We start from the raw sequence: 20,599 nt of genomic DNA, 5'->3' as shown, positions 1-20,599 counted from the left end.
AGATGGATAGAGGGGGAGGGAGAGAGGGAGAGAGAGAGAGAGAGAGAGAGAGAGAGAGAGAGAGAGAGAGAGAGAGAGAGAGAGAGAAGAGAAAAAGAAATTTATTAAACACTTTAAAAATATCATTTCATTTGATCCTCAGAACAATCCTGGGAGGGAGGTGCTGTTATTATTCCCACTTTACAGTTGAGGAAACTGAGGCAAATAGGTTGAGTTGATTAGGGTCACACAGCTAAATGTCTGAACTCAGGACTTCCAGAAATGAGACTCAAAGAGGTTAAATAATTTAATGCTCAGAGTTCATAATCAGGAACCAGAACTTGAACCTGGTCAATCCAGGTCTTCTCACTCTGTGTACTTTTCCTTACATTACACCTCTGTAGCAATCTGGTTAGTTATACTAAGCATATGTGGTGAGTACTGCCTTTGGGTAGAGAAAGCTGTACATGTTTGCCACTGGGCTATATTGGTCCTTTAACATTCTAGGCTCATTACATCTTGAGAAGTCTTAGTTTTATAACAGGACATACCCTGGCACATTGTTTTTGTTGTTGTTCAGTCATGTCTGACTCTACATCATCCTATTTAGGGTTTTCTTGACAGAGATACTGGAATGGTTTGCCATTTCTTTCTCCACTCATTTGAAAGATGAGGAAATTTGGGGAAATAGGATTAAATGACATGCCCAGGGTCACACAGTTGGTAAGTGTCTGAGGCCATATTTGAATTCAGGAAAACAAGTTTTCCTAACTCCAGGTCCATTCTACTCATTGCTCCACCTAGCTTCCCCACAACAAAACTAGTTTTGAGTTCAAACAGATGGGTAATATACCTATGTATATTAGAAGAAAGATTTAGGCAGTACATCTTACTCACATAATTGCATTATGTAAATGTCATATCATACATGAACTAGAAGGATCTATGTGTTTGGCGTTACAGTTTTGTTGAATTGAACTGAATTAAAAAAAAAACCATGAAGTTTGTAAGCTATTCTACTCATACCTGCTTGATCACAGGTTTACAAGGTAATTTTATACCTTTCATTTACCCATTTTACCCTTTAAGGTCAATACTTTCCTTCTTCACTTCATAGATAAGGAAACTGAGGTTCATCTAAATTCTGAGGGATCACAGGATCCCAGATTTAGGGGATAGAATTCAGATGCCTCCCTGAATCTGAAGCTAGGACTCTCTACAACACCTTGTCTCTTATTAAAATGAGCCTGTCAAAATTCTCATTCTTTACTGCTCAAGTCTCACCTCCTCTCTGAAATTTTGCCTGGCCACCCCAACCCGAGGTGACCTTTCCTCCTCCGGACCTTGTGCCTATTGCCTGAAGCCCTCATTTGGAACTTATTCCACAGGCATCACCTGGTATCCTTATGGATAATCTTTCCACTCCCTTTCCAGTTCAGTCTGTGAAGTCCTCCAGGATGCTACTGTCTTAGACTGCTTTGTCTCCCCCTTAACATCTAGCACTTGTTCTCATACACAGTGGGTAGCTTGCTCAAGAAATAAGCACTGGCTGACAGTTTTAATGCTCTAAAAACAAACAGATCTGCCAGAAAAAGAAATTTTTTAGGAATCATTTCAGGGAACAATACACAAGATTTATAATTCCCGTATGAATTAGGTTCGTAGAAATAATTAGGGGAAAGGACCTTGAAAAACATTTAGTCCAAAACCAAAAACAAACAAAAAAATGGGAATGGCTAGGTGGAGGAGTGATTAGAGCATTGACCCTGGAGTCAGGGGGGACCTGAGTTCAAATTTGAACTCAGCCACTTAATAATTACCTAGGTGTGGCCTTGGGTGAGTCACTTAACCCCATTGCCTTGCAAAAAACAAACAAAAGAAAATCATGTAGTCCAGTTCTTTCATAAATGAAGAAACTGGGGTCCAAAGGAGAGAAGGAAACAACCATTTAATCAGGACTTGCTATGTGTTACACATTATAGTATGCACTTTACAAATATTATTCATTGTGTGTATTACTAATATCATCTCAAGTATAGTAACTTGCCCAAGGTCACACAGGGAGTAAGTAGCAGTTAACCTGTTTGAGTCAAAGTTTCCAGCTCTGATATTTCTAAGCTTTGTGACTTGAAGGAAGTCACTCTCCCTTACCCTCTGACCACGAGTATGGATCAATGTTTCAAATGGAAAAAATAATACTTAGTGCACCTGTTTCTCCTGGCTCTTCTAAAAGGATCACATAAATCTTGAAAGAGTTTAAGAATTAGGGGTGGCTAGGTAGCACAGTGGGTAGAACACTGGCCCTGGAGTCAGGAGTACCTGAGTTCAAATTTGGCCTCAGACACTTAATAATTACCTGTGTGGACTTGGGCAAGCCACCTAACCCCATTTGCCTTGCAAAAAACCCCCCTAAAAATAAAATTTCAAAAAAAATTTAAGAATTACAGCAGATCATGAGCAACATAGACCTATCATTTACATTAATAAAAGCCCAGGTACTCTTGGAAAGTATGATCAGCAGTTTTGCATTTGGGGAGGTTTCTTAAAGGGTAATAAGAAAATTTCTGTATTAGAAATCCAAAGAACTAAGGTTCTAGTTCTTTCACTTACTAGCTACATCACTTTCTGAAGTCTGGACAATGAACAAAACAATGAATCCATGTCCTGATTTGTTGCATTTGCTGATTTCTGAGGAATAGATGCTCACAATGAAATTTTAACTATCAGATCTCTGAGCTGGCATATCCCTACTTGCAACTCAGTGATTCTAAAGTTAATATGGGCTTACCCTGAAAACTCTGCCTTGGGACCTGGCATTAGCATCTAGCATAGTGCCAGAAATATAGTAGACACTTAGATAGTTGACAACTGACAGATTTCTAAGGCTTCTGTAGGAAGTTTGTCCCTCATTAAGGGGACAAAGAATTATATGGGGTTCATGCTTTGGCAAAAGGATTAGATTGATTTGACCTTTTAGCTCTAAAATTTCCTGGATCTCAGAGCCCCTTTTCCACAGCTGTTTTCCTGTTGTCATCAGATCCTTTCAAAGGCGCCTTCTCTTTTTTATTTTCCCAGGAAGTTTCTAAAAACCTCACCAAAGAAAATGAGCAAATCAAAGAGGACATGGAAGATATTCGAAGTGAGCTGAACAAGAGAGACAAAGGCAATTGCTCCAGTGACATCCCAGGAAATATCCCAGGCCTTCGGACAGCCTTGCAGAGGGATGCTGCCGCAGCCTATGCTCTCCCTGAGGTATGTCTTCATACAACTGGATGACTTTGATCCTTGTCCCGACATCCTAAGCCTTGGATAATTCTATCCAAGAGAGTTGCCCATGTGACTAAGCTTGAAAAACCCAGCTAAAACATTTCCCCACTGGTCCCTAAAATGCTGAAAAGAGCACCATGGAAGGTTTGGGGCAAGTATAAATATGTGATCTGGAGTCATGTTAAATCCATGGGACCCACTTAATTGGTTTGAATTAGTTTATCAGACCAGCTCCATTCACTTCATTCTTGATCTGTTGATAAATCCTTAAGGAAATGAAATATAAAGCAAGCAATTTATGAAGGTGGAAGGCTATCTAGGACAGTTATGAGTATCGTCTATTGTCAGGTAAGCATGTCCCATTGAGATATGTAGGGGGAGTCCATGGGCCTGGGTGGAGTCTGACCACCAAGAGAGAATAGGGCCACTGAAAGACAAACAAAAGACAATGAAGGGGCAGCTAGGCGGTGCAGTGGATACAGCACCCGTCCTGGAGTCAGGAGGACCTCAGTTCAAATCCGACCTCAGACACTTAATAATTACCTAGCTGTGTGGCCTTGGGCAAGCCACTTAACCTAACCCCATTTGCCTTGCAAAAACCTTTTAAAAAAAAAAGACAATGAAGAAAATGGTTCCCTAATCCCTAAAAATATGATACTATGGGAGGATTAGGAAACAAATGAGAGAAAGAACAAGAATATATAATATAGATTTCCTTCAGCAAACTGGGGACTGCTCAGTCTAAGCCTGTTCTGGTGTTGGGGAAACTAAGGGACATATCTTTTGAGGCTCAAATGGAGATGCATCCATTTCCTCTACTGCCAAGAGATCAGTTTCTCATTTCAGAATGTTTCCTTAGATCCATCCAGCTGCCTGAAAAAAAAAAAAGACTACTCTTTGTGCCTGTGAAATGTGTCTCCACATTTCTCTGGGACTGAGCTTATGGGACCTTTTCGTTGGCCTTGATGACAAATGCTGTGGTGTATAGAGGAACCTGGATCAGATTTCTTGAGGGCAAAAAGCAAACCAAATCAGACACTACAAACTTAAAGACCCCCTTTTATTTCCTTGCTCAGCAAAATGAAATTTCCTCTTCTCAAACCCCCATTCATCAGACTGCTGAAGTCAGCACAATCCATCCCAAGCCAAAGAAGTTTGGACAGAGAAGGGGGTGGGGGAGGCAGAAGAGGGAAGTGGTGAGGGAGGCCCAGGGGTGGAGTCTTCCCTCTCATCTCACCAGCCATCTCTTTGGCTTCCTTAGAGAGTGAAGAAGAGATATAAGAATTTGTTTACCTATTTTGAGAGCTGTGCAATGGCAGAACTTCTTGGAATGTGAGCCATACTTTTTTAGGGGGCTTGTCTCTAGGAAATTTACTTGCCTGGATAGTCATGGAGTAGACAGGAGAAGAATAGGAATAGGGCCAGGAATTGAAGTCATGTAACAGACTGCAGGATTAATGAAGGAAAAACCACGGCTTGGTGGGGGCCACTGCTATGCAGCCTAGTCTGTCTCCAGAAAATTCAAGGAAATTATATGTTCTCTGGCAAAAAGGAGAGCCATGGTCTTGGTCCATCCACACGTCTGAGGAAGGGACCAGAGTTCCTACCCACTCCTGTGAGGCTAGAATTAAAGATCCCTTATGGATGTTGCCACAAAGCCATGATGACTTGATTTTGCAATGCAGAAGGAAACCAAGTTCCAGCAATTACATTCACCTCATCCTCAGAACCAAGAGACTGTGGGCTAAGACTTCTTGTCCCATTTCCAAGGATACCTTCCAAACAGAAAAGGAAAGAGCCCGCGGGGCCACTAGCCTGAGAACTAGTAGCAGACCAGGTCTTTCTTTTGAACTTCTATTTATCGGTCAAGGTCATAGGGATCAATCCTGGCTCAGTAATCCATGGGGCCAGAAGGACTGTTGTAGTTGGGTTGGGTTTGGGTTTTTTTTTAATTCATAGACAGCTAATGGGATACCAGTGGCACAGGATATTACAAGGAAAATTCTGAGAGATCTAGACTCTTTGGCAAGTAGCCTCTGGAGCCAGAGTTAAGGGAGCATCCACAACTTTCCAGAATCAAATGCATTAATATCCCCAGTGAAGGCGTCTGTGTCTGAACAAAGAGGAGTATCTGTTGAGGCATCCAGAATCTGTTTTGCTGTCCTGACATATTTTCTCATGATGGTGAAAAGAGGATGGGCTCATGGGGTGGAGAGGGATGTAAAGTATTTCCAGGCAAAATTTGTAGGTCAACACTTGAAAATGTGTTTTTGTCTCCAGGGCAAGTGTCAAATGGTGAGGAGATTGAGGTCCCTGGAGACAAGGACTTTTCCCCCAAATAGCTTTGTTCTCTGTGTGAATATCATCAAAGGCTAGAATTACAAGTTTTAAAAGAATTCGACCACTATCCCTTTGGCAAGATGTGGGGAGATTACTTTGTGGGTTAGGCTGAGCTGGGAATCTGTTGCTTCCTTTTTTTGTTTCTTTTTTTATGATCTGACATCCCAGGGACAATCCTGGGCAGCTGAAGACAGAGGTGACTTGCCCCCAAATCCAAAGAGCAGAAATTAAATACGCTCATTCTTCTTTTTCCTTGGACATTCGCGGTGGTCCAAAATAAGTACACATAGGTTTCATGGAAGTAGCGATTTTCAAGTGTGTTCAGATGCCCCTTTGTGGAGGATATAGTAGAGGGAGTTCATGTTTCAGGAATGGGTAGGGCTGGATGAACTCTGAGAACCCTTCCAACTATGAAATATTATGCTTGTTCGGTTCTTTATTTGCAAAATTCTTTCCTCTGTAAAAATGAAGTGCAAGAAAGCCTGGTCCTTGGAGCTCAACCCCCTTTTCTTTTAGCTACTCAGTTCCAGGGGTATCTTAACCTCCCTTTCAGAAATAATGCCATATGCAATGATTACCATTCATCTAGGTGAGTGGGTTAAAAGAACAAACAGGAAACAGGGCCCAAACATGGTGCTCATGGCAAGAGATGGCACAGTGCCTTGGACTAGGAGGAAAGAGATCCAGAATCTAATCATCTTGGTGCTATCACTAAGTTGACATGTAAACTTTAGCTATTTCCTGTTCCAGGACTCCTTTTCCATATCAGTGAATAAGTGGGTTGGATCAGATAATAATAATAAAATCCCATTAATAGTCCTTATCTATATAGCAGAAGTGCAATGGTGTAAATGCTGGTTTTGGAAATAAAGGAAGAAAATAAACAAGCATTATTATTAAGCATTATGGAGATTGCTTTACAAAAATGATCTCATTTAATCCTCACAGCAATCCTGGGAGGTAAATATTATGATTATCCTCATTTTACAAATGAGAAAATTCTGGCAAACAAAAGTTAAGTGACTCACCTAGGATCACACAGCAACTAGGAGTCTGAGGCCACATTTAAATTCAGTCTGATACAGTTCTCTATTCAATCTGCCACACAGCAACCTAAGGGAATGATTTTTGAATTCTGATTTTGAAACTCACTGCCTTGGGATCTTGGTCAAGCCATATCCTCTCTGGGCCTGTTTTCTCAGCTATTAGATAATGAGGATAGATTAGTTGACTTTGAAAATCCTTCTAACTGGTTAATAGAAGGTCAAAGAACTTTATTTAATAAATCAGTGCTGCAAATCAAATCCTATACCAATGAATATATTGACCTTCATATAAGCCATCCTTTTAGCCAAGATCATTTTTGTATAAAATATGAATATGGTATTTTTTGGTGTCTACCAAATATATCTAATTTCCTTCAAGGATGAGAGATAGTTAGATGATAGTAAGTAGAGAGATAGAGATAGTAAATGAAGAAGCTAGATAGGTAAGTGAATAGGTGATAAAATGATAGATGTAGAGAAATGGATAGATGATAGAGACAGACAGAGATAGATAATGGAGAGACGTAAGAGAGACAAAGACAGAGAAGAGGAAGAGACAGAGAGAGAGAGATCAAAAAAAGAGACAGAGAGTGGAGAGACACAGAGATAGAGACAGAGAAAGAGAGACAGAGAGAATTTGCTAAGTGCTTACTCTGAGTCAGTTTCTGTGCTGATGGAATACAAATACAATCAAAATGGAAGATGGATCCTGCCTTCAAGGAGCTTACAATTTAATGGGGAAAGATAATGCATAAAAGGAGTTGAAAAAAGGGGTGGGAGTAGAGAGGAAAGATGTCAAGAAGGTCAGAAATGGAGCTAAGATAGTAGTGAGGAGGATTGGTCAGGACATTACTTCAATGGAGGGTCTGGCAGGAACTCATCAATCAAGGAGAAGGGGAGAATTAGCATATATTCAAATCAATATAGTAATAATTATATTTACCCTGAAAATCTCTGTACAGAAAAAAGATGTCCCAATTATAGACAATGAATCTATTTATCTTCAAGCAGTAGTTGGTCCAACAAAACAAAGTATCATTAACAGAAGGTGGTTCTTCTAATTAGTTGCAATGGAATTTGCCCATACATTTATTTCTACTCCATACTTTGGCACTCTTCTCTATGAGCACTATGTTTGGTACAACCTCCTTAACTGACTTGTTCTTGTTCAGCACCAAACTCATTTATAAGAAAACTCATAATCGATGCCAACTTTCCTTTCTACCTCACCCCTGTGGCGGCTAAAACAAGAAGAGAATATTGTTCTTGATGCCATTTTGAACAAGCCTTCCCCTTGACTTTGGCTTCCTCTAAACAGTGAACTAAGTGAGTACTTCTGTCTTCCAAAACAGCAATATGAAGAGCGATTTCTGAGAGAAGAAACTGTGTCCCAACAAATCAACGCCATTGATCTCCTTCCCCTTCAGCCTCCGGCTCCCCCAGAAGCTATGACACCACGGAGGCCCCTCCAAAGACAAATCCATCTGAGGGGTCGACCAGCCTCAAAACCCACTGTCATACGGGGTATCACCTATTACAAGGCCAAGGTCTCAGAGGAGGAGAATGACATCGAGGAGCAGCGTGAGTTGGGATTAGCAGGGTCTTCCATGGGAAAGAAAGTGATGGAGTGTGATCAATAGCTCATTTGGAGGGCTATTAGAGATTCATAAAGAGAAAAAGATATTTTTTTCTTAGACATATCCTATATCAGCTTTTCTGTTGATATGACTTCCTTGAAACCAAATGTTGTAATTCCTTCCTTGCCTACTGATATTTGTAAATTAACTGCAAATATGTGGGTGTCTCTTTCTGATCAGCTTTGAAACAAGTCTCTTCAGTTTTCTGAACCTCTGTCACCTCTTCTGAAAAACAAAGAGAATGGAGGGTCTCTTAGGTCCCTTTCAGCTCTGACATTTTGGCACTCCCTGATTCTTTAGGACTAAAGGCCTTATCATGTACAGGGAGAATTGCTCATTTTTGTGATTATCTGAGGTTAGTTATCAGGAGCAATGGTAGCAATGGGTAATATGAACCCTTTAGAAAATACAGTTTCCTTCTTCCTATGCATTTTTCTTTATTTTTCAATGGAAATAACCTCAACTGTTACCAAGTCTTAGTTGTATGTTGTAAAAGGAGTTCTTACTGTTTTCTAAGCACTTTCTGTTCTTATGACAACCAAACTGCATTGATCCACATGTTACAATGAGTCTTGTGTTATCTCTTTGGCAGAAGATGAGTTTTTCAGTGGGGAGAATTCCATGGACTTGCTCATTGAAGACCAACTCTTACGGCATGATGACCTATTTACTAGCACTACCAGTAGGCCAGCCACAATGGGAGCCCTATCTACTACTCACAGTGAGGCCATAACAACAGACTACAACACTCAGGCTACACCTGTCAAAATGGCAGCCACTTTACTTCCACCCTCAGCCTCTGCTGAATCTACAATGGGAGTCACTAGGACCCCTTTGGTCACTTCAAGCAACCAGCTCCCAGTGATACCTACAAGTACAGAATCCCCAGAAGTCATCCATGAGGTGACTTCCCAGGCACCAATGACCACAACCCAGGCACAAACCACCATCCAGGATCCATTGACCACAGCAACCCTTACAACAGTAGAGGATGAAACGGCAACAGGCTCTCACATTGCCCCACTTCCTCCCACTACTATCAGAGCAGGAATCGAGGACTTACTTGGGATAGACAAGGCTTCTGCTAGAAAAGGCACAACTCTTTCTAGCCCTACTCTAAGCCCGGAAGAAGAAGATGACATTAGGAATGTGATTGGTGAGTTGTCTTCCTGAGCCAAGTTAATAGCTTGATGTGGCCAGAAGTCCTGCATGTTATATAAAAGTGGAAATTAGTTTTCATTGTTCCAAAAGGCTGAATTGTTTCTATTTGGGGCCTATTCTAAATGGGCCTTACCACACTAAGAGAAGCAGGGCAGCTGAACTTTGGAATCAACTCTGTAGGCAAGAGTTCTAAACTCTCATTAGATTCTCTGCATTCTAAGACTTCCTGAAATGAATGAATTAAAAACAGGCAGAAAATTTCTGGTATTGGGGAAGCTGAGGCTGGTGGATATTGAGATGGGGAGTTCTGAGTTGTAACACAGCTAAAATCACTGGGCAAATGCATTAAGTCCTCAATATGGTGAGTATGAGATATGGGATGAGATGGGAATGGGGGGCATCTCATCAGGCTGTTTAAGTTGCCAGACTGATCTGGAGCAGTATCAGAACAAGTCAGAGTTTTAATCTGATCAGTAATGAGAATGGGGCCACAAGTAGTCACTTCCTTCCTGAATGACACAGAGATGCTTACTCTCAAAAAACAAAAACAAACAAAAAACTTAGGCAGAAACAAAATTCATGAGCTAGGGCTATAGGTTAGTTCACTGTGGTTACAGATAAAAAAAGAACTAAGAGAACCTCCTTCATGGTAAAACAGGGCAAATTCAGGGAACTGATGTGCCTGGATAGTATTTGAGTCTCTCTGTTCTGTGTGTGTATCTCCAGAGAAGTCTTGGGTTCTGGTCCAGGCTATGAACTGCTTGAGATTTTGAGCATTAGACCATGTTTACTCTGTCACAAGATCAGATATTGCTGAGTCCTTGATAAGATCAAAGATTTTTTCTATTCTCTCAGGTGTGGCTGTGCCAGAGGTTTATAAGATCCTGACTTCGGGAATGTTTCATTAAAATTCTCTAAGCCTTAGTGTGTAAAGGCTGAAGGAATCACTATGTTGCAATACTAGCATATTAGTCTCATACTAGCATATTAGGCCCTTCTTGTTCCTAAGGAATAATACCCTTTTCCTCCCTGTAATGCAATGTAGAGAAGCTAGTATTAAAAAGTAGAGTTTTTGCTAGTAGATAATGAAGGGTGAATATAATAGAAAACAGATTGTGGTATAAGTCTAAAGCAGATGGTTACCAAAGTCAGAGAATGGTAATTCCCAAACTCTATTCACATCCTGTCTCATCCAGATGTTTAGAGTTGACTTTCCCCTTCTCTAAACATTCAGAATATTGATGGCAAAGGGGTAAAAGGTTGCTAGGGAGTAACCCTCCTAGGGAGTTCTAGGGATAATATCATAGTGCCAACCTGGAGCCCTCTTGTTGATAATGTCCAGATTGGTACCCTGAAATCCTGATATTGCTACCATTAATAAGAGTTTCTGATAGTGACTGCAAGCACCATCATCCAATAATCATCCACCCACTTTTTACTTAAGTATACAGGATCAGAAGTGTGATGCTGGTCTTGGAGGATGTTTTAAATGAAACCTTGCTGTTGTAGAATCAAAACATTGAATAAACATAATATTGGAGGGATTTCTGCCACCCCAGTTGTAGGAAATTTTAGAAAGTTTTTGTTTGTTTGTTTGAGGAATCATTTATAAAAACTTCCTATATACTTATGTTGGTGTTAATGGATTTTTTTTACCATTTTAATTCACCAAACATTATTAAATACTTGGATAAAAGGCAAAATGGGATAACAGATAGGAAGCTGACTTTGAAGTCAGGAAGACATAGGTACCAGCTCCCTCTGTACTGGCTGTTTTAAGTGACTGTGAGTAAGTTGCTTAATCTCTCAATGATCTAGGCAGTTTTCCAGGATCATATTATAGATGAGTTGTGTTAGTCTGTGACAATATACAAGTTTCCACATCAAGAATTTCCCACATTGATTATATTATAGATTCAGACCAAAGGGAAAAAAACTACAAAATGATAAAAGACAAAGAAACAAATAAGACAAGGTTCCTGCCCTTCCCAAGAAAAGGGAGATAAAATGAGGAAAAACAGGGAAATAAAACATTTATGCTGATAGTATAATACAAAATAGTACTCATAGGAAAACTACCCTTTAGGTTGTCAGAATCAATTTAAGCTTCAGAGAGAAGGTGACATTTCAGCTGAACTTGAAAGGAGTAGTGGGATTTCATGGGCAGAAATGAAATGAGGTCATCCCACCATTAAGTGATGGTATGATGAAAAACAGAAAAAAATGGGACATATTCAGGTAATGGTGAAGACATTAGGTTGGGAAAGGTGTAGAGCATTTGAAAAGTAAAGGGAGATAAGACTGGAGAGATATGTTGGAAGCATGTTTTAAAGGATCTTGAATGCCAGACTATGGAGTTAAGACTTTAGTCAGTTGATAATGGAGACTTAGGTAAGGATTTTAAGTTGAGTGACATAATTAAACTGGAGCTATGTGAAGTATGAATTGGAATAAGGAGAAATTAGAGACAAAGAGACCAGGTAAGTAATTGAAATTGTTTAAATGAGAGATAATAAGGACCTGCTATGAGATAGCAGGATGGCACAAATGGTAGTTAGAAGTGATAGAATTCAAAATCTGTTTGGATAGGAGAACTAAATGAGGAATACACTGAGTTACTGAGCCTCATTGGCAGGGTTATATTAAATAACTAGCAAAACACGACAGTCTTCCCAGAAGAATCTTATATCTTAACAGAATAAGCACATTAGAATACATAAAAGGAGAGCAGAAAAGATGGAGGTGACAGGAGCAAGAGGAAGGTATCTATGGTAGGGGCAAAGTGGAAAAGTTAGCCAGAGTCAGGAATTGAACAGGGTTAGAAATAAGCATTGCTGGATAATGAAGGATTGGACTGTTAATAATAATAAGGAAATCAGAAGAAAGTCAAGTTTCAGAGGAGGGGTTGGTATGGGGGATGGAGGGAGGGAAGATGATATGAAATATGAGTTTGCTTGAGGTATTGAATGCTTGTATCCAGATAAAGATATATAAAATGAATGGGTGTAATCAAGATAAATATATATATATATATATATATATATATATATATATATATATACACAAAGGGAATACAGGTATCTAGATAAATACATACAAAATAAATGTATGTATCCAGATAGAGAAATAAATACAAAATGTATCCAGAGAAATATCTACAAAGGAAATGGATGTATCCAGATAAATATGTAAAAAGTGAATGCATTAGGTGGCTAGGTTGCACAGTGGATAGAGCACTGGCTCTGGAGTCAGGAGTACCTGAGTTCAAGTCTGGCTTCAGACCCTTAATAATTACCTAGCTGTGTGGCCTTGGGCAAGCCACTTAACCCCATTGCCTTGCATAAACAAATAAATAAATAAACAGACAGATAAATAAACAAATAAACAAACAAACAAACAAATAAATAAAAGTGAATGCATGTATCCAGATAAAGAAATAGATACAACAGAAATATATGTATCCAGAGGGATAACTATATGCAAAGTAGTATTAAATAATAGGTGGGCATTAAAACAACTGAGAAATCTGGAAAGGCTTCATGTGATGGGAGTAGTCTTGCTTAAATCTAGTCTTGCTAAGGATTCTATGAGGAAGAGATGAGACAAGAGTAACTTCTTGGCATGGACTCCATTTTGCAAGCTGAACATAGAGTCATGGGACCTCAAATCCTGGTACTGTCATTTGCTTCCTGTGGTTGTTCCCTTGAGGAGCACACAGGCTAATAGAAGATGCATCATACAAATAAACATTTACAAACAAGATAAATATAGGGGAGTTTGGGGATTATCCCAGTGGGAAGGAGTTTAGGAAAAGCTTACTGTAGAAGGTGGGGCTTTAGTTGATACTTGAAGGAACAGAAGGCAGAGATGGGAAGAGAGAGAATTCCAGACAATAAGAGATAGATAATAAAAAGACTGGGAGTAGGAGCTGGAGAGTCTTGTGTGAAAAATAGCATTTTTTAACCCAAGAATCTACTATTTTGCTTGGCAGTAATAAAATAAAATAATTTGTACAGTCCCAGCTCCAACAGCTGGTGATGCTGCAGCTAACCATTGAGGATGAGCCTTGATATTTCTACAATTTAAAATGTATTTTTAAATGGATCTGCTTTTAAATGGAGACCCCCTTATTATGATAACTTTAAATCTGGCTTTATGACACTCCAGGCTGTCTCTTGTCATTCCTTTCCCACCCACCCCAATCCACCCCAATATTACAAACTCCCAAAATAAAAGAACTTTTTGCTAACTTTAGCAGCAAACCTAAATTGGCGCCAGACAGTCAAACAAACAATGACAGACAGGAGAAGCTATGAAAGGGTGGGTGGGAATTTGCCTAGTTCTTGCTTTGCTATAATTGCCGGCAGCCCCAAACTTGGATGTGATCTAGGAAGGGAATGCAAAATGCAGTCAAATCCCTGCCTGCCACGCGGTCAATGCCTTCTGTTCCCTAGATTTACAATTGCTGGTGTCTTTGCAGGGGATGAGGGTGAAGGGGGTTCAAGAAGATAACATACTGTGCCTCCCATATTTGAATTTAGTGAAGAAACTGAATTTATCCCTAAAGAGACCCCAGGATTCCATTTTCTCCCACCCCAGGACGGGGATATGACATAGACAAGGATCCAATTCTTCAACTATGCCCAGGCACCCCAGTCTGCAGTTGGTAGAGGGAAGGTATACTACCACTTACTTTGTGACATACCTTAGAAGATAGTAACAATGGCAAGAAACTTGGCCCCAGAATTTTTCCTATCACCTTTCTTAAGTAACTCAATATTCAACAATCTCTAGTCCACTCCCCTGCACCCCCACCCAGAATCTGTGGATTCTTTCCAACTGCAGCTACTTTACTAGTTCAGTTTCCAACCCCAAAATTAGTTCTATGAAAACTCCTAGAAATTCAGACAACTTGTAAGCTAAGTTTCTATAGCCTTGGGGTGGCACAGTGGATAGAGTATCAGCCCTGGAGTCAGGAAGATCTTGGTCATATCACTTAACTCTAATCGCCTCCAAGTGAGAAAGAAAGAAAGAAAGAAAGAAAGAAAGAAAGAAAGAAAGAAAGAAAGAAAGAAAGAAAGAAAGAAAGAAAGAAAGAAAGAAAGAAAGAAAGAAAGAAAGAAAGAAAGAAAGAAAGAAAGAAAGAAAGAAAGAAGGGAGGGAGGGAGGGAGGGAGGGAGGGAGGAAGGAAGGAAGGAAGGAAGGAAGGAAGGAAGGAAGGAAGGAAGGAAGGAAGGAAGGGGGCATGGTGAATAGAGCACCAACCCTGAAGTCAGGAGAATCTCAGTTTAAATCTAACCTCAGAGAGCTGATACTTACTTACTTACAATGACCCTGGGCAAGTCATTTAACCCCAATTGCCTTGCCAAGGAAAAAAAGAAGGGAAAGAAGGAAGAAAGGAAGAAATTAGACTATTGAGTTAAGATGGATAAATATGAATTAATAAAGAAACATACAAATAAATGAATTAATAAATTAAAAAAAAGACTGATGGTCCTCACTTAAGAGATACTAGCTAGCTTGGTACAGTGGAATTCAGATCTCAGAGACAGAAGACCTGGATGCTAATTCTGCTTTTATTATTAGCTACCTGTGTGAACCTGGATAAATAACAATTTCTGAATCTCAATTTCTTGTTAATTTATTATATGTGAAATGAGAAGATTGGAATAGATCATTTTGAAGTCCCTTCTAGTCCCCAAATTCAGTGGTTTTGATATACTATTAGATAAGAATGAATAATTTAGATAATAATAGATAATAAATCAATAATAACCTACTATTAGACAGTCCTTTCCTAGACCTTTGAAATATTTGGTCCAGTGAGTCAATGAAGCAAAAATGTGTTTGATTCTGCTCTGAAATAGAACTTTAAGGAATGTTATCCTTTGTTTCTATGCATAAGCCCCAAAACATTTTCTTCCTCTTTGGTTCCCTTGAAGATGAAAGGATGTTCTCTTCATTTTCCCAAAATGCCATTGGTCTGCTGCCAAGGACGAGAACATTGAGATAGCCTTCATTTTTCGCTTTCTGGCAGGACTGTCTGGGTTTCAAAGTGCTATGCTGGTTCCAGCTTAGCCTAGCTTCAAACTTGAAAACAACTGATCTTCCAATCATCCACCAAACCTGATCAACAAGGGGACCAGCAAGTCCTAGGATCTGAAGAAGGAATTGGGAGGTGGCAGTAGTTGATGGTCAAAGGAGCTGCAGGAAACCAATATTGCCTAGCTCCAGGCTTGTGGCTCTTCTCCAGCTATGTCAGGTCACTCACCTCTGGGCTTGAGCAGAGACAGAAAGAAGACTGGCTTAATGTTCCTTATTAGTGATGAGAGACAATCCCCATTTGTGATCTGAGTGCTCTACTTTTGGGGGGGTTTTAATATGGAACTTGTTACCACCCTCAGGAAGGCAAGGTAAAGACACAATGGGAACAAAGAAGCAGAACCAATAGACCTCACGGAGCACTTTAGCTTCTTTCCTGTTCTGAGATTATCTAAAATGCAATAGATTAAAAGCTAGGAAACCTAGAACCTTGGGACTGGTTTCCTAAATCAGTCCATTTACAGTGATGGCAGAATTAAGTATTGTGACAGAATGATAAACCAGAGGACATCTTCATGGTAGAGCATCACAACTCCAGGTGGTCTGATGTGCCTCAATGGCTTGCCTGGTATGTCAGTGTGTTTCCCTGGGACTAGTGTTTCTGGTGCTGAGCTATCCTTTAAGCTGCTCAGGATATTAGGTACAAAAACACCCAAGGGGTTGGGTGATAAAGCTCTGTTACAAGGCCAACAACAGCTGTGACCTAGATAATAACGTTTGAGGCTTTCTTTATCCTTTTGGCTGCATTTCTATCAAAGGTCATGGAACCCTGTCAGGGAAAAGGATTTATTAAGTAAGTCCTTAATGTGGAGAAAGATATGGAAAGTCTGCCCAGGTCATCCCACAACTCAGAGAACTCCCTCCAGAGTTTCTTATTGCCAGATCTAATAAATTTTTTTCATTTCCTTGATCTCTCTGCAGCACCTAATATTATTGACTCCTTTTTCTTCTTTTACTACTACTCTGCTGCTTCTCTTGTGTCCACTCTCCTTTTTGCTAATTCATTATCAGTGTCAAGCCCTTTAACCAAGGCTCTGTCCTGTGTCATCTCCTCTTCTCTCTCTTCAGTTTCTCAGTTGGTGATCTGATCATCCTTTCATGCCATGAAATGAATTATCTATGAGAATGATGCTCAGACTTTTCAATCTATTATTTCTCTCTTGAGCTCCAGTGCTACATCACCAACTAACTGCCTGTGGGGCAATTCAAACAAGATGTTCCATAGATTTCCCAATATGTCCAAAACAGACTACATCATTTTTTCCCTAAGTCTACTCTTTCTTAACTTCCATACTTCTATCCAAGGCACTGTCATCTTATCAGTTTCCTAGGTTTATGACTTGGGCATGACTTCTCATTTTCTTTCCAATCACTTGCCAAATCTTACCATTCCTGTCTCCATAATCTCTTCTGTATTCCCTCTTCTCTCAACTCATACAAACTAGGACCCTAATTCAGCTCATCATCTCCTGGATTATAGCAAGAGCTTCCTTGTTTGGGTCTTTCCTCACTAATCCTTCCTAGACAGAACTGCCAGCGTGATTTCCCCTAAACATGAGCATGATCATCCCCAGTAAGTAAATGACAATGGCTCCCTTTTACCTAGATTATAAAATATCAACTCCTCTGATTGGCATTTAAAGTTATTCACAAGCTGGCCCCAAACTCTTCAGCCTTATTATACATTTACTTCTCTTCCCCCACTCTATGGTTCAGCCAAATGGGCATCCTTATTTGCTTCCTTACACATAACACTAGCTCTCCTATCACTTTGCCTTTGTACTAAGGTTAGAATGAATTCCCTTCTCACCCTTACTGCTATTGTTTACTTCATGATTTCTCTCAAGCATTCAAACAGTACTACAGAGGGTGCAACTATGATGCGCTGGCTATGTTATTAGAATGCCAGAGGTATGCTTGCAAAAAGGCTATTTTATAGAGAACAAGTACTCACAAGGGGGTCAGAAGAAGTGATAGCAGGACACACTGAAGGCTCTCTTTAAGAACTTTAGAATTAATTGGACAGCATGGGAAACACTGGCATGGGAGTGCCCATCATGGCATACCCTCATCAGTGAGGGTGCTGTGCAATGAGGAAGACAAAATGGAAGCAACTTAAAGGAAATGTGACATACATAAGTTTAGAGTAAGCCCTAGGGGTTCACATGAACTATCTGAGTCCAACCTGTGGTAGAGCATTCTGGGTTTGAATTCTTATTGGTCCCATCAGTCACAGTCAGACATACCATAATTTGTCGCAAACATAGTGATGCTACTTCGGTCTTCCTTGATAACAAAGGACAAGAATGATTTAGCTCAAGCAGCATCTTCTATAGGGAATCACCCTATCATCCCCTCAATTCCAAAGTGCCTTCTCTCCCAAAATTACTCTGTGTGTGTGTGTGTGTGTGTTTGAATTCTGTATCTAGTTATCTATATATTTATTGTTTCTCCTCTTACCTACCCCCAATTTTTCCCCCAAGAGAATGTAAGTTCCATGATTTAAAAATTTTATTTTTTTATTAAATGAGAATTTGCTGTCTCTCACTTCCACTTTCCTGGCTCCTACCCCCATTGAAGACAACAAGAAAAACAAAGCATATATAATCTTGCAAATATTTAAGCAAAATAAATTCCCACATTGACTTGGTCCAAAAAGATATGTCTCAGTCTAGACAGTGATTTTCCCTCTTTGTCTTTGCATCCCCAACATCTGGCATGGTGTGTGGCCCATAGTACATGATTAATAAATGTTTTATTGATTGATGGATCAACTGAGTGGTGGGGACAGATCAAGAAACTCCTAGTAAAATTCTGGGGTTCTAATTTCTTACCAGGGTCTGTGGGGGGCATTCTTCCTTCTAAAGCTGAACCCTGGGAGAGGAGAAAGCAGTGGATCTATATTTGTGGGGAAAGGGTGCATTCCTGGCACAATGATTGGGTCAGAGCTTTGAGGGTGTGGGGATAGTGTGCAAACATTGAGAAGTTTGAGCTAATTGTTGGTTGGCAGCAAAGATGCCTCCAAATGCCAAAGAATGAGATATTTTCCAACAAAGCTCTGAAGCCTGAGTCTAGCCAGGGATTCCATTTTATTGCTACAATGGATGAGCTCAATTGGAAGAGAATGAGTCGTTGGCCTTTGTATGAATCCCCTGCCCAGTTTCTGTTTGTTTCTAAAAGGCAGAACCATGATTGTCCTAGGCTAATTTGGACCTAACAAACCTCCCATAGAGTTGTTTATATTGTGAACTTTAGGGGGCAGCTAGGTGGTGCAGTGGATGGGGTACTGGCCCTGGAGTCAGGAGAACCTGAGTTCAAATCCAGCCTTAGACACTTAATAATTTCCTAGTTGTGTGACCTTGAGCAAGTCACTCAACCCCACTGCCTCAAATAAAAATAAAAAAATATCTTTTTTTATATCCTGAGCTTTACATATAGCTACTGAACCTGGTTGGAAAAATATGGAGGTGCAGGGGGACTGAGGGGGATGGAAGTCAGGTTTTGAAACCATGCTGTCAAGTCAACAATATGCATTATTACATTGCTAGGTACTGCCCTAGGGCTGCAGATACAAAGGTCAAAAAATAAGCCCTGCCCTCAAGGAGTTTGCAATCAAATGAAGACAATATCAAGCAAAGGATAATGTACAAACAAGATCTGTGCAGGATGAATTGGAGATGAATGACAGAGGGAAGGCTTTTGTAGTAAGGAAGCTCAGGAAAGGCTTCTTGGAGAAGTTGGAATTTTATCTGGCCTTAAAGGAAGTCACAAAACCAGGAGTCAGAGATAGGGAGGGAAGGAATTAAATTCAGGAGGGATAGCCAGTTGTTGATAAAGCATAGGATTTAGGGTCAGGAAGACTTCATTAAATCCCAGCTCTGATATTTCTAGCTAGATGGTGCAGTGGGTACAGCACTGGCCCTGAAATCAGGAAGACTTGAGTTCAAATGTGGCCTCAGACACTTACTAGCTGAGTGACCTTGGGCAAGTCACTTAATCCTTATTGCCTCACATCCAGGGCTACTTCCATTCATATCTGGCTATTGATACCCATATGGCTCTGAAGGAGAAAGTGAGGCTGGTGAATTAGTCTTAATACAGCAACCTCCTGACTCAAATCCAATTCACATGTATGTCATTGCATCACCTCTCTGATGTCATTTTTTCCAAAATAAAGGAAAAAGTTCATCATCATCTAACGTTTCCCAAGTATATTACCTTGGGCAAGTCATTTTACTTCAATTTTTTCATCTATGAAGTGTGAAGAGATAAAAATATTTGGTTGTTGTGAGGTTCAAATAAGATGGTTATAAACATTTTATACAGGCTTTCTCAAAGGTCTTTAGTGTAGCTTGAAGTTTTAATAGCTTCCCAAATGCTTGTTAAGCATTAATAGCTTAAACTGCCCTAATCCTCTGCTTTTGGTGCCTGGCTTTATGAGTACCAGGTGAGAGACAGAGAGAGAGAGAGAGAGAGCTGGTATAGAAAGCAGATCTAGCCTCCTAGCTGCCCTATGTCCTCAGAGTAGATGGGGAAGGCCAACTTTGCCCAATTGTATTTCTGACCTAGAAATGAAATTCACTTTTTGGGGACATAAGATTGACCTGAGGGAACAACACATCACTCGACTTGACCAAAGTTGACCTGAAGCTATGAGGTCACTTTTGTCATAGATGAGGCCATATTCAGTCAGTTCTTTTCATTGTCATCTCTGGGGCATTCAGGGAGGCTGCCAGTTTTTCTTCTTTGGAAAGAACGTCTAAACTGGGGAAAAGAGATTTTGCCACAGGCCAATGTGAGCTGTGGCTATTAAGTCCTGGGACTATTTTTTTTTCTTAAAGCTATCAGGACAAGTCTATTCAAAAGAGCATTGACCCTTTCCATGCTAACTCATTGGAAGGAAAGAAAGAAACAAGAATTTATTAATCACCTACTATGTTCAGGCTCTTTGATGAGTACTTTATAAATCTTATCTCATTTAGGAGGACAGTTAGGTGATTGCAGTGGATAGAGCCCTGGTCTTGGAGTCAGGAGGACAAGAGTTTGAATTCAGCCTCAGACACTCAA

The 20,599-nt window shown here is 40.1% G+C and overlaps 2 protein-coding genes across 3 annotated transcripts in view; one reads left to right on the top strand and one right to left on the bottom strand.

Annotated features, from left to right (window-relative positions):
• Positions 1 to 20,599, bottom strand: part of ATF6 (activating transcription factor 6) — a 281,713-nt gene that overhangs the window by 29,829 nt on the left and 231,285 nt on the right. The window lies entirely within an intron of this gene.
• Positions 1 to 20,599, top strand: part of OLFML2B (olfactomedin like 2B) — a 61,478-nt gene that overhangs the window by 30,793 nt on the left and 10,086 nt on the right. Inside the window, exons 5-7 of the mRNA XM_074221839.1 lie at positions 3,055 to 3,231; positions 7,985 to 8,213; positions 8,862 to 9,425. Of these exons, the coding sequence (XP_074077940.1) occupies positions 3,055 to 3,231; positions 7,985 to 8,213; positions 8,862 to 9,425 (970 nt within the window). The remainder of the gene's footprint in view (positions 1 to 3,054; positions 3,232 to 7,984; positions 8,214 to 8,861; positions 9,426 to 20,599) is intronic.

The sequence above is a fragment of the Macrotis lagotis genome, chromosome 2, assembly GCF_037893015.1.
Source record: "Macrotis lagotis isolate mMagLag1 chromosome 2, bilby.v1.9.chrom.fasta, whole genome shotgun sequence".
In the NCBI taxonomy this organism is placed as follows: domain Eukaryota; kingdom Metazoa; phylum Chordata; class Mammalia; order Peramelemorphia; family Peramelidae; genus Macrotis; species Macrotis lagotis.
The sequence above is the reverse complement of the archived record's forward strand: the minus strand, read 5'-3'. Positions and strand labels throughout refer to the sequence as shown.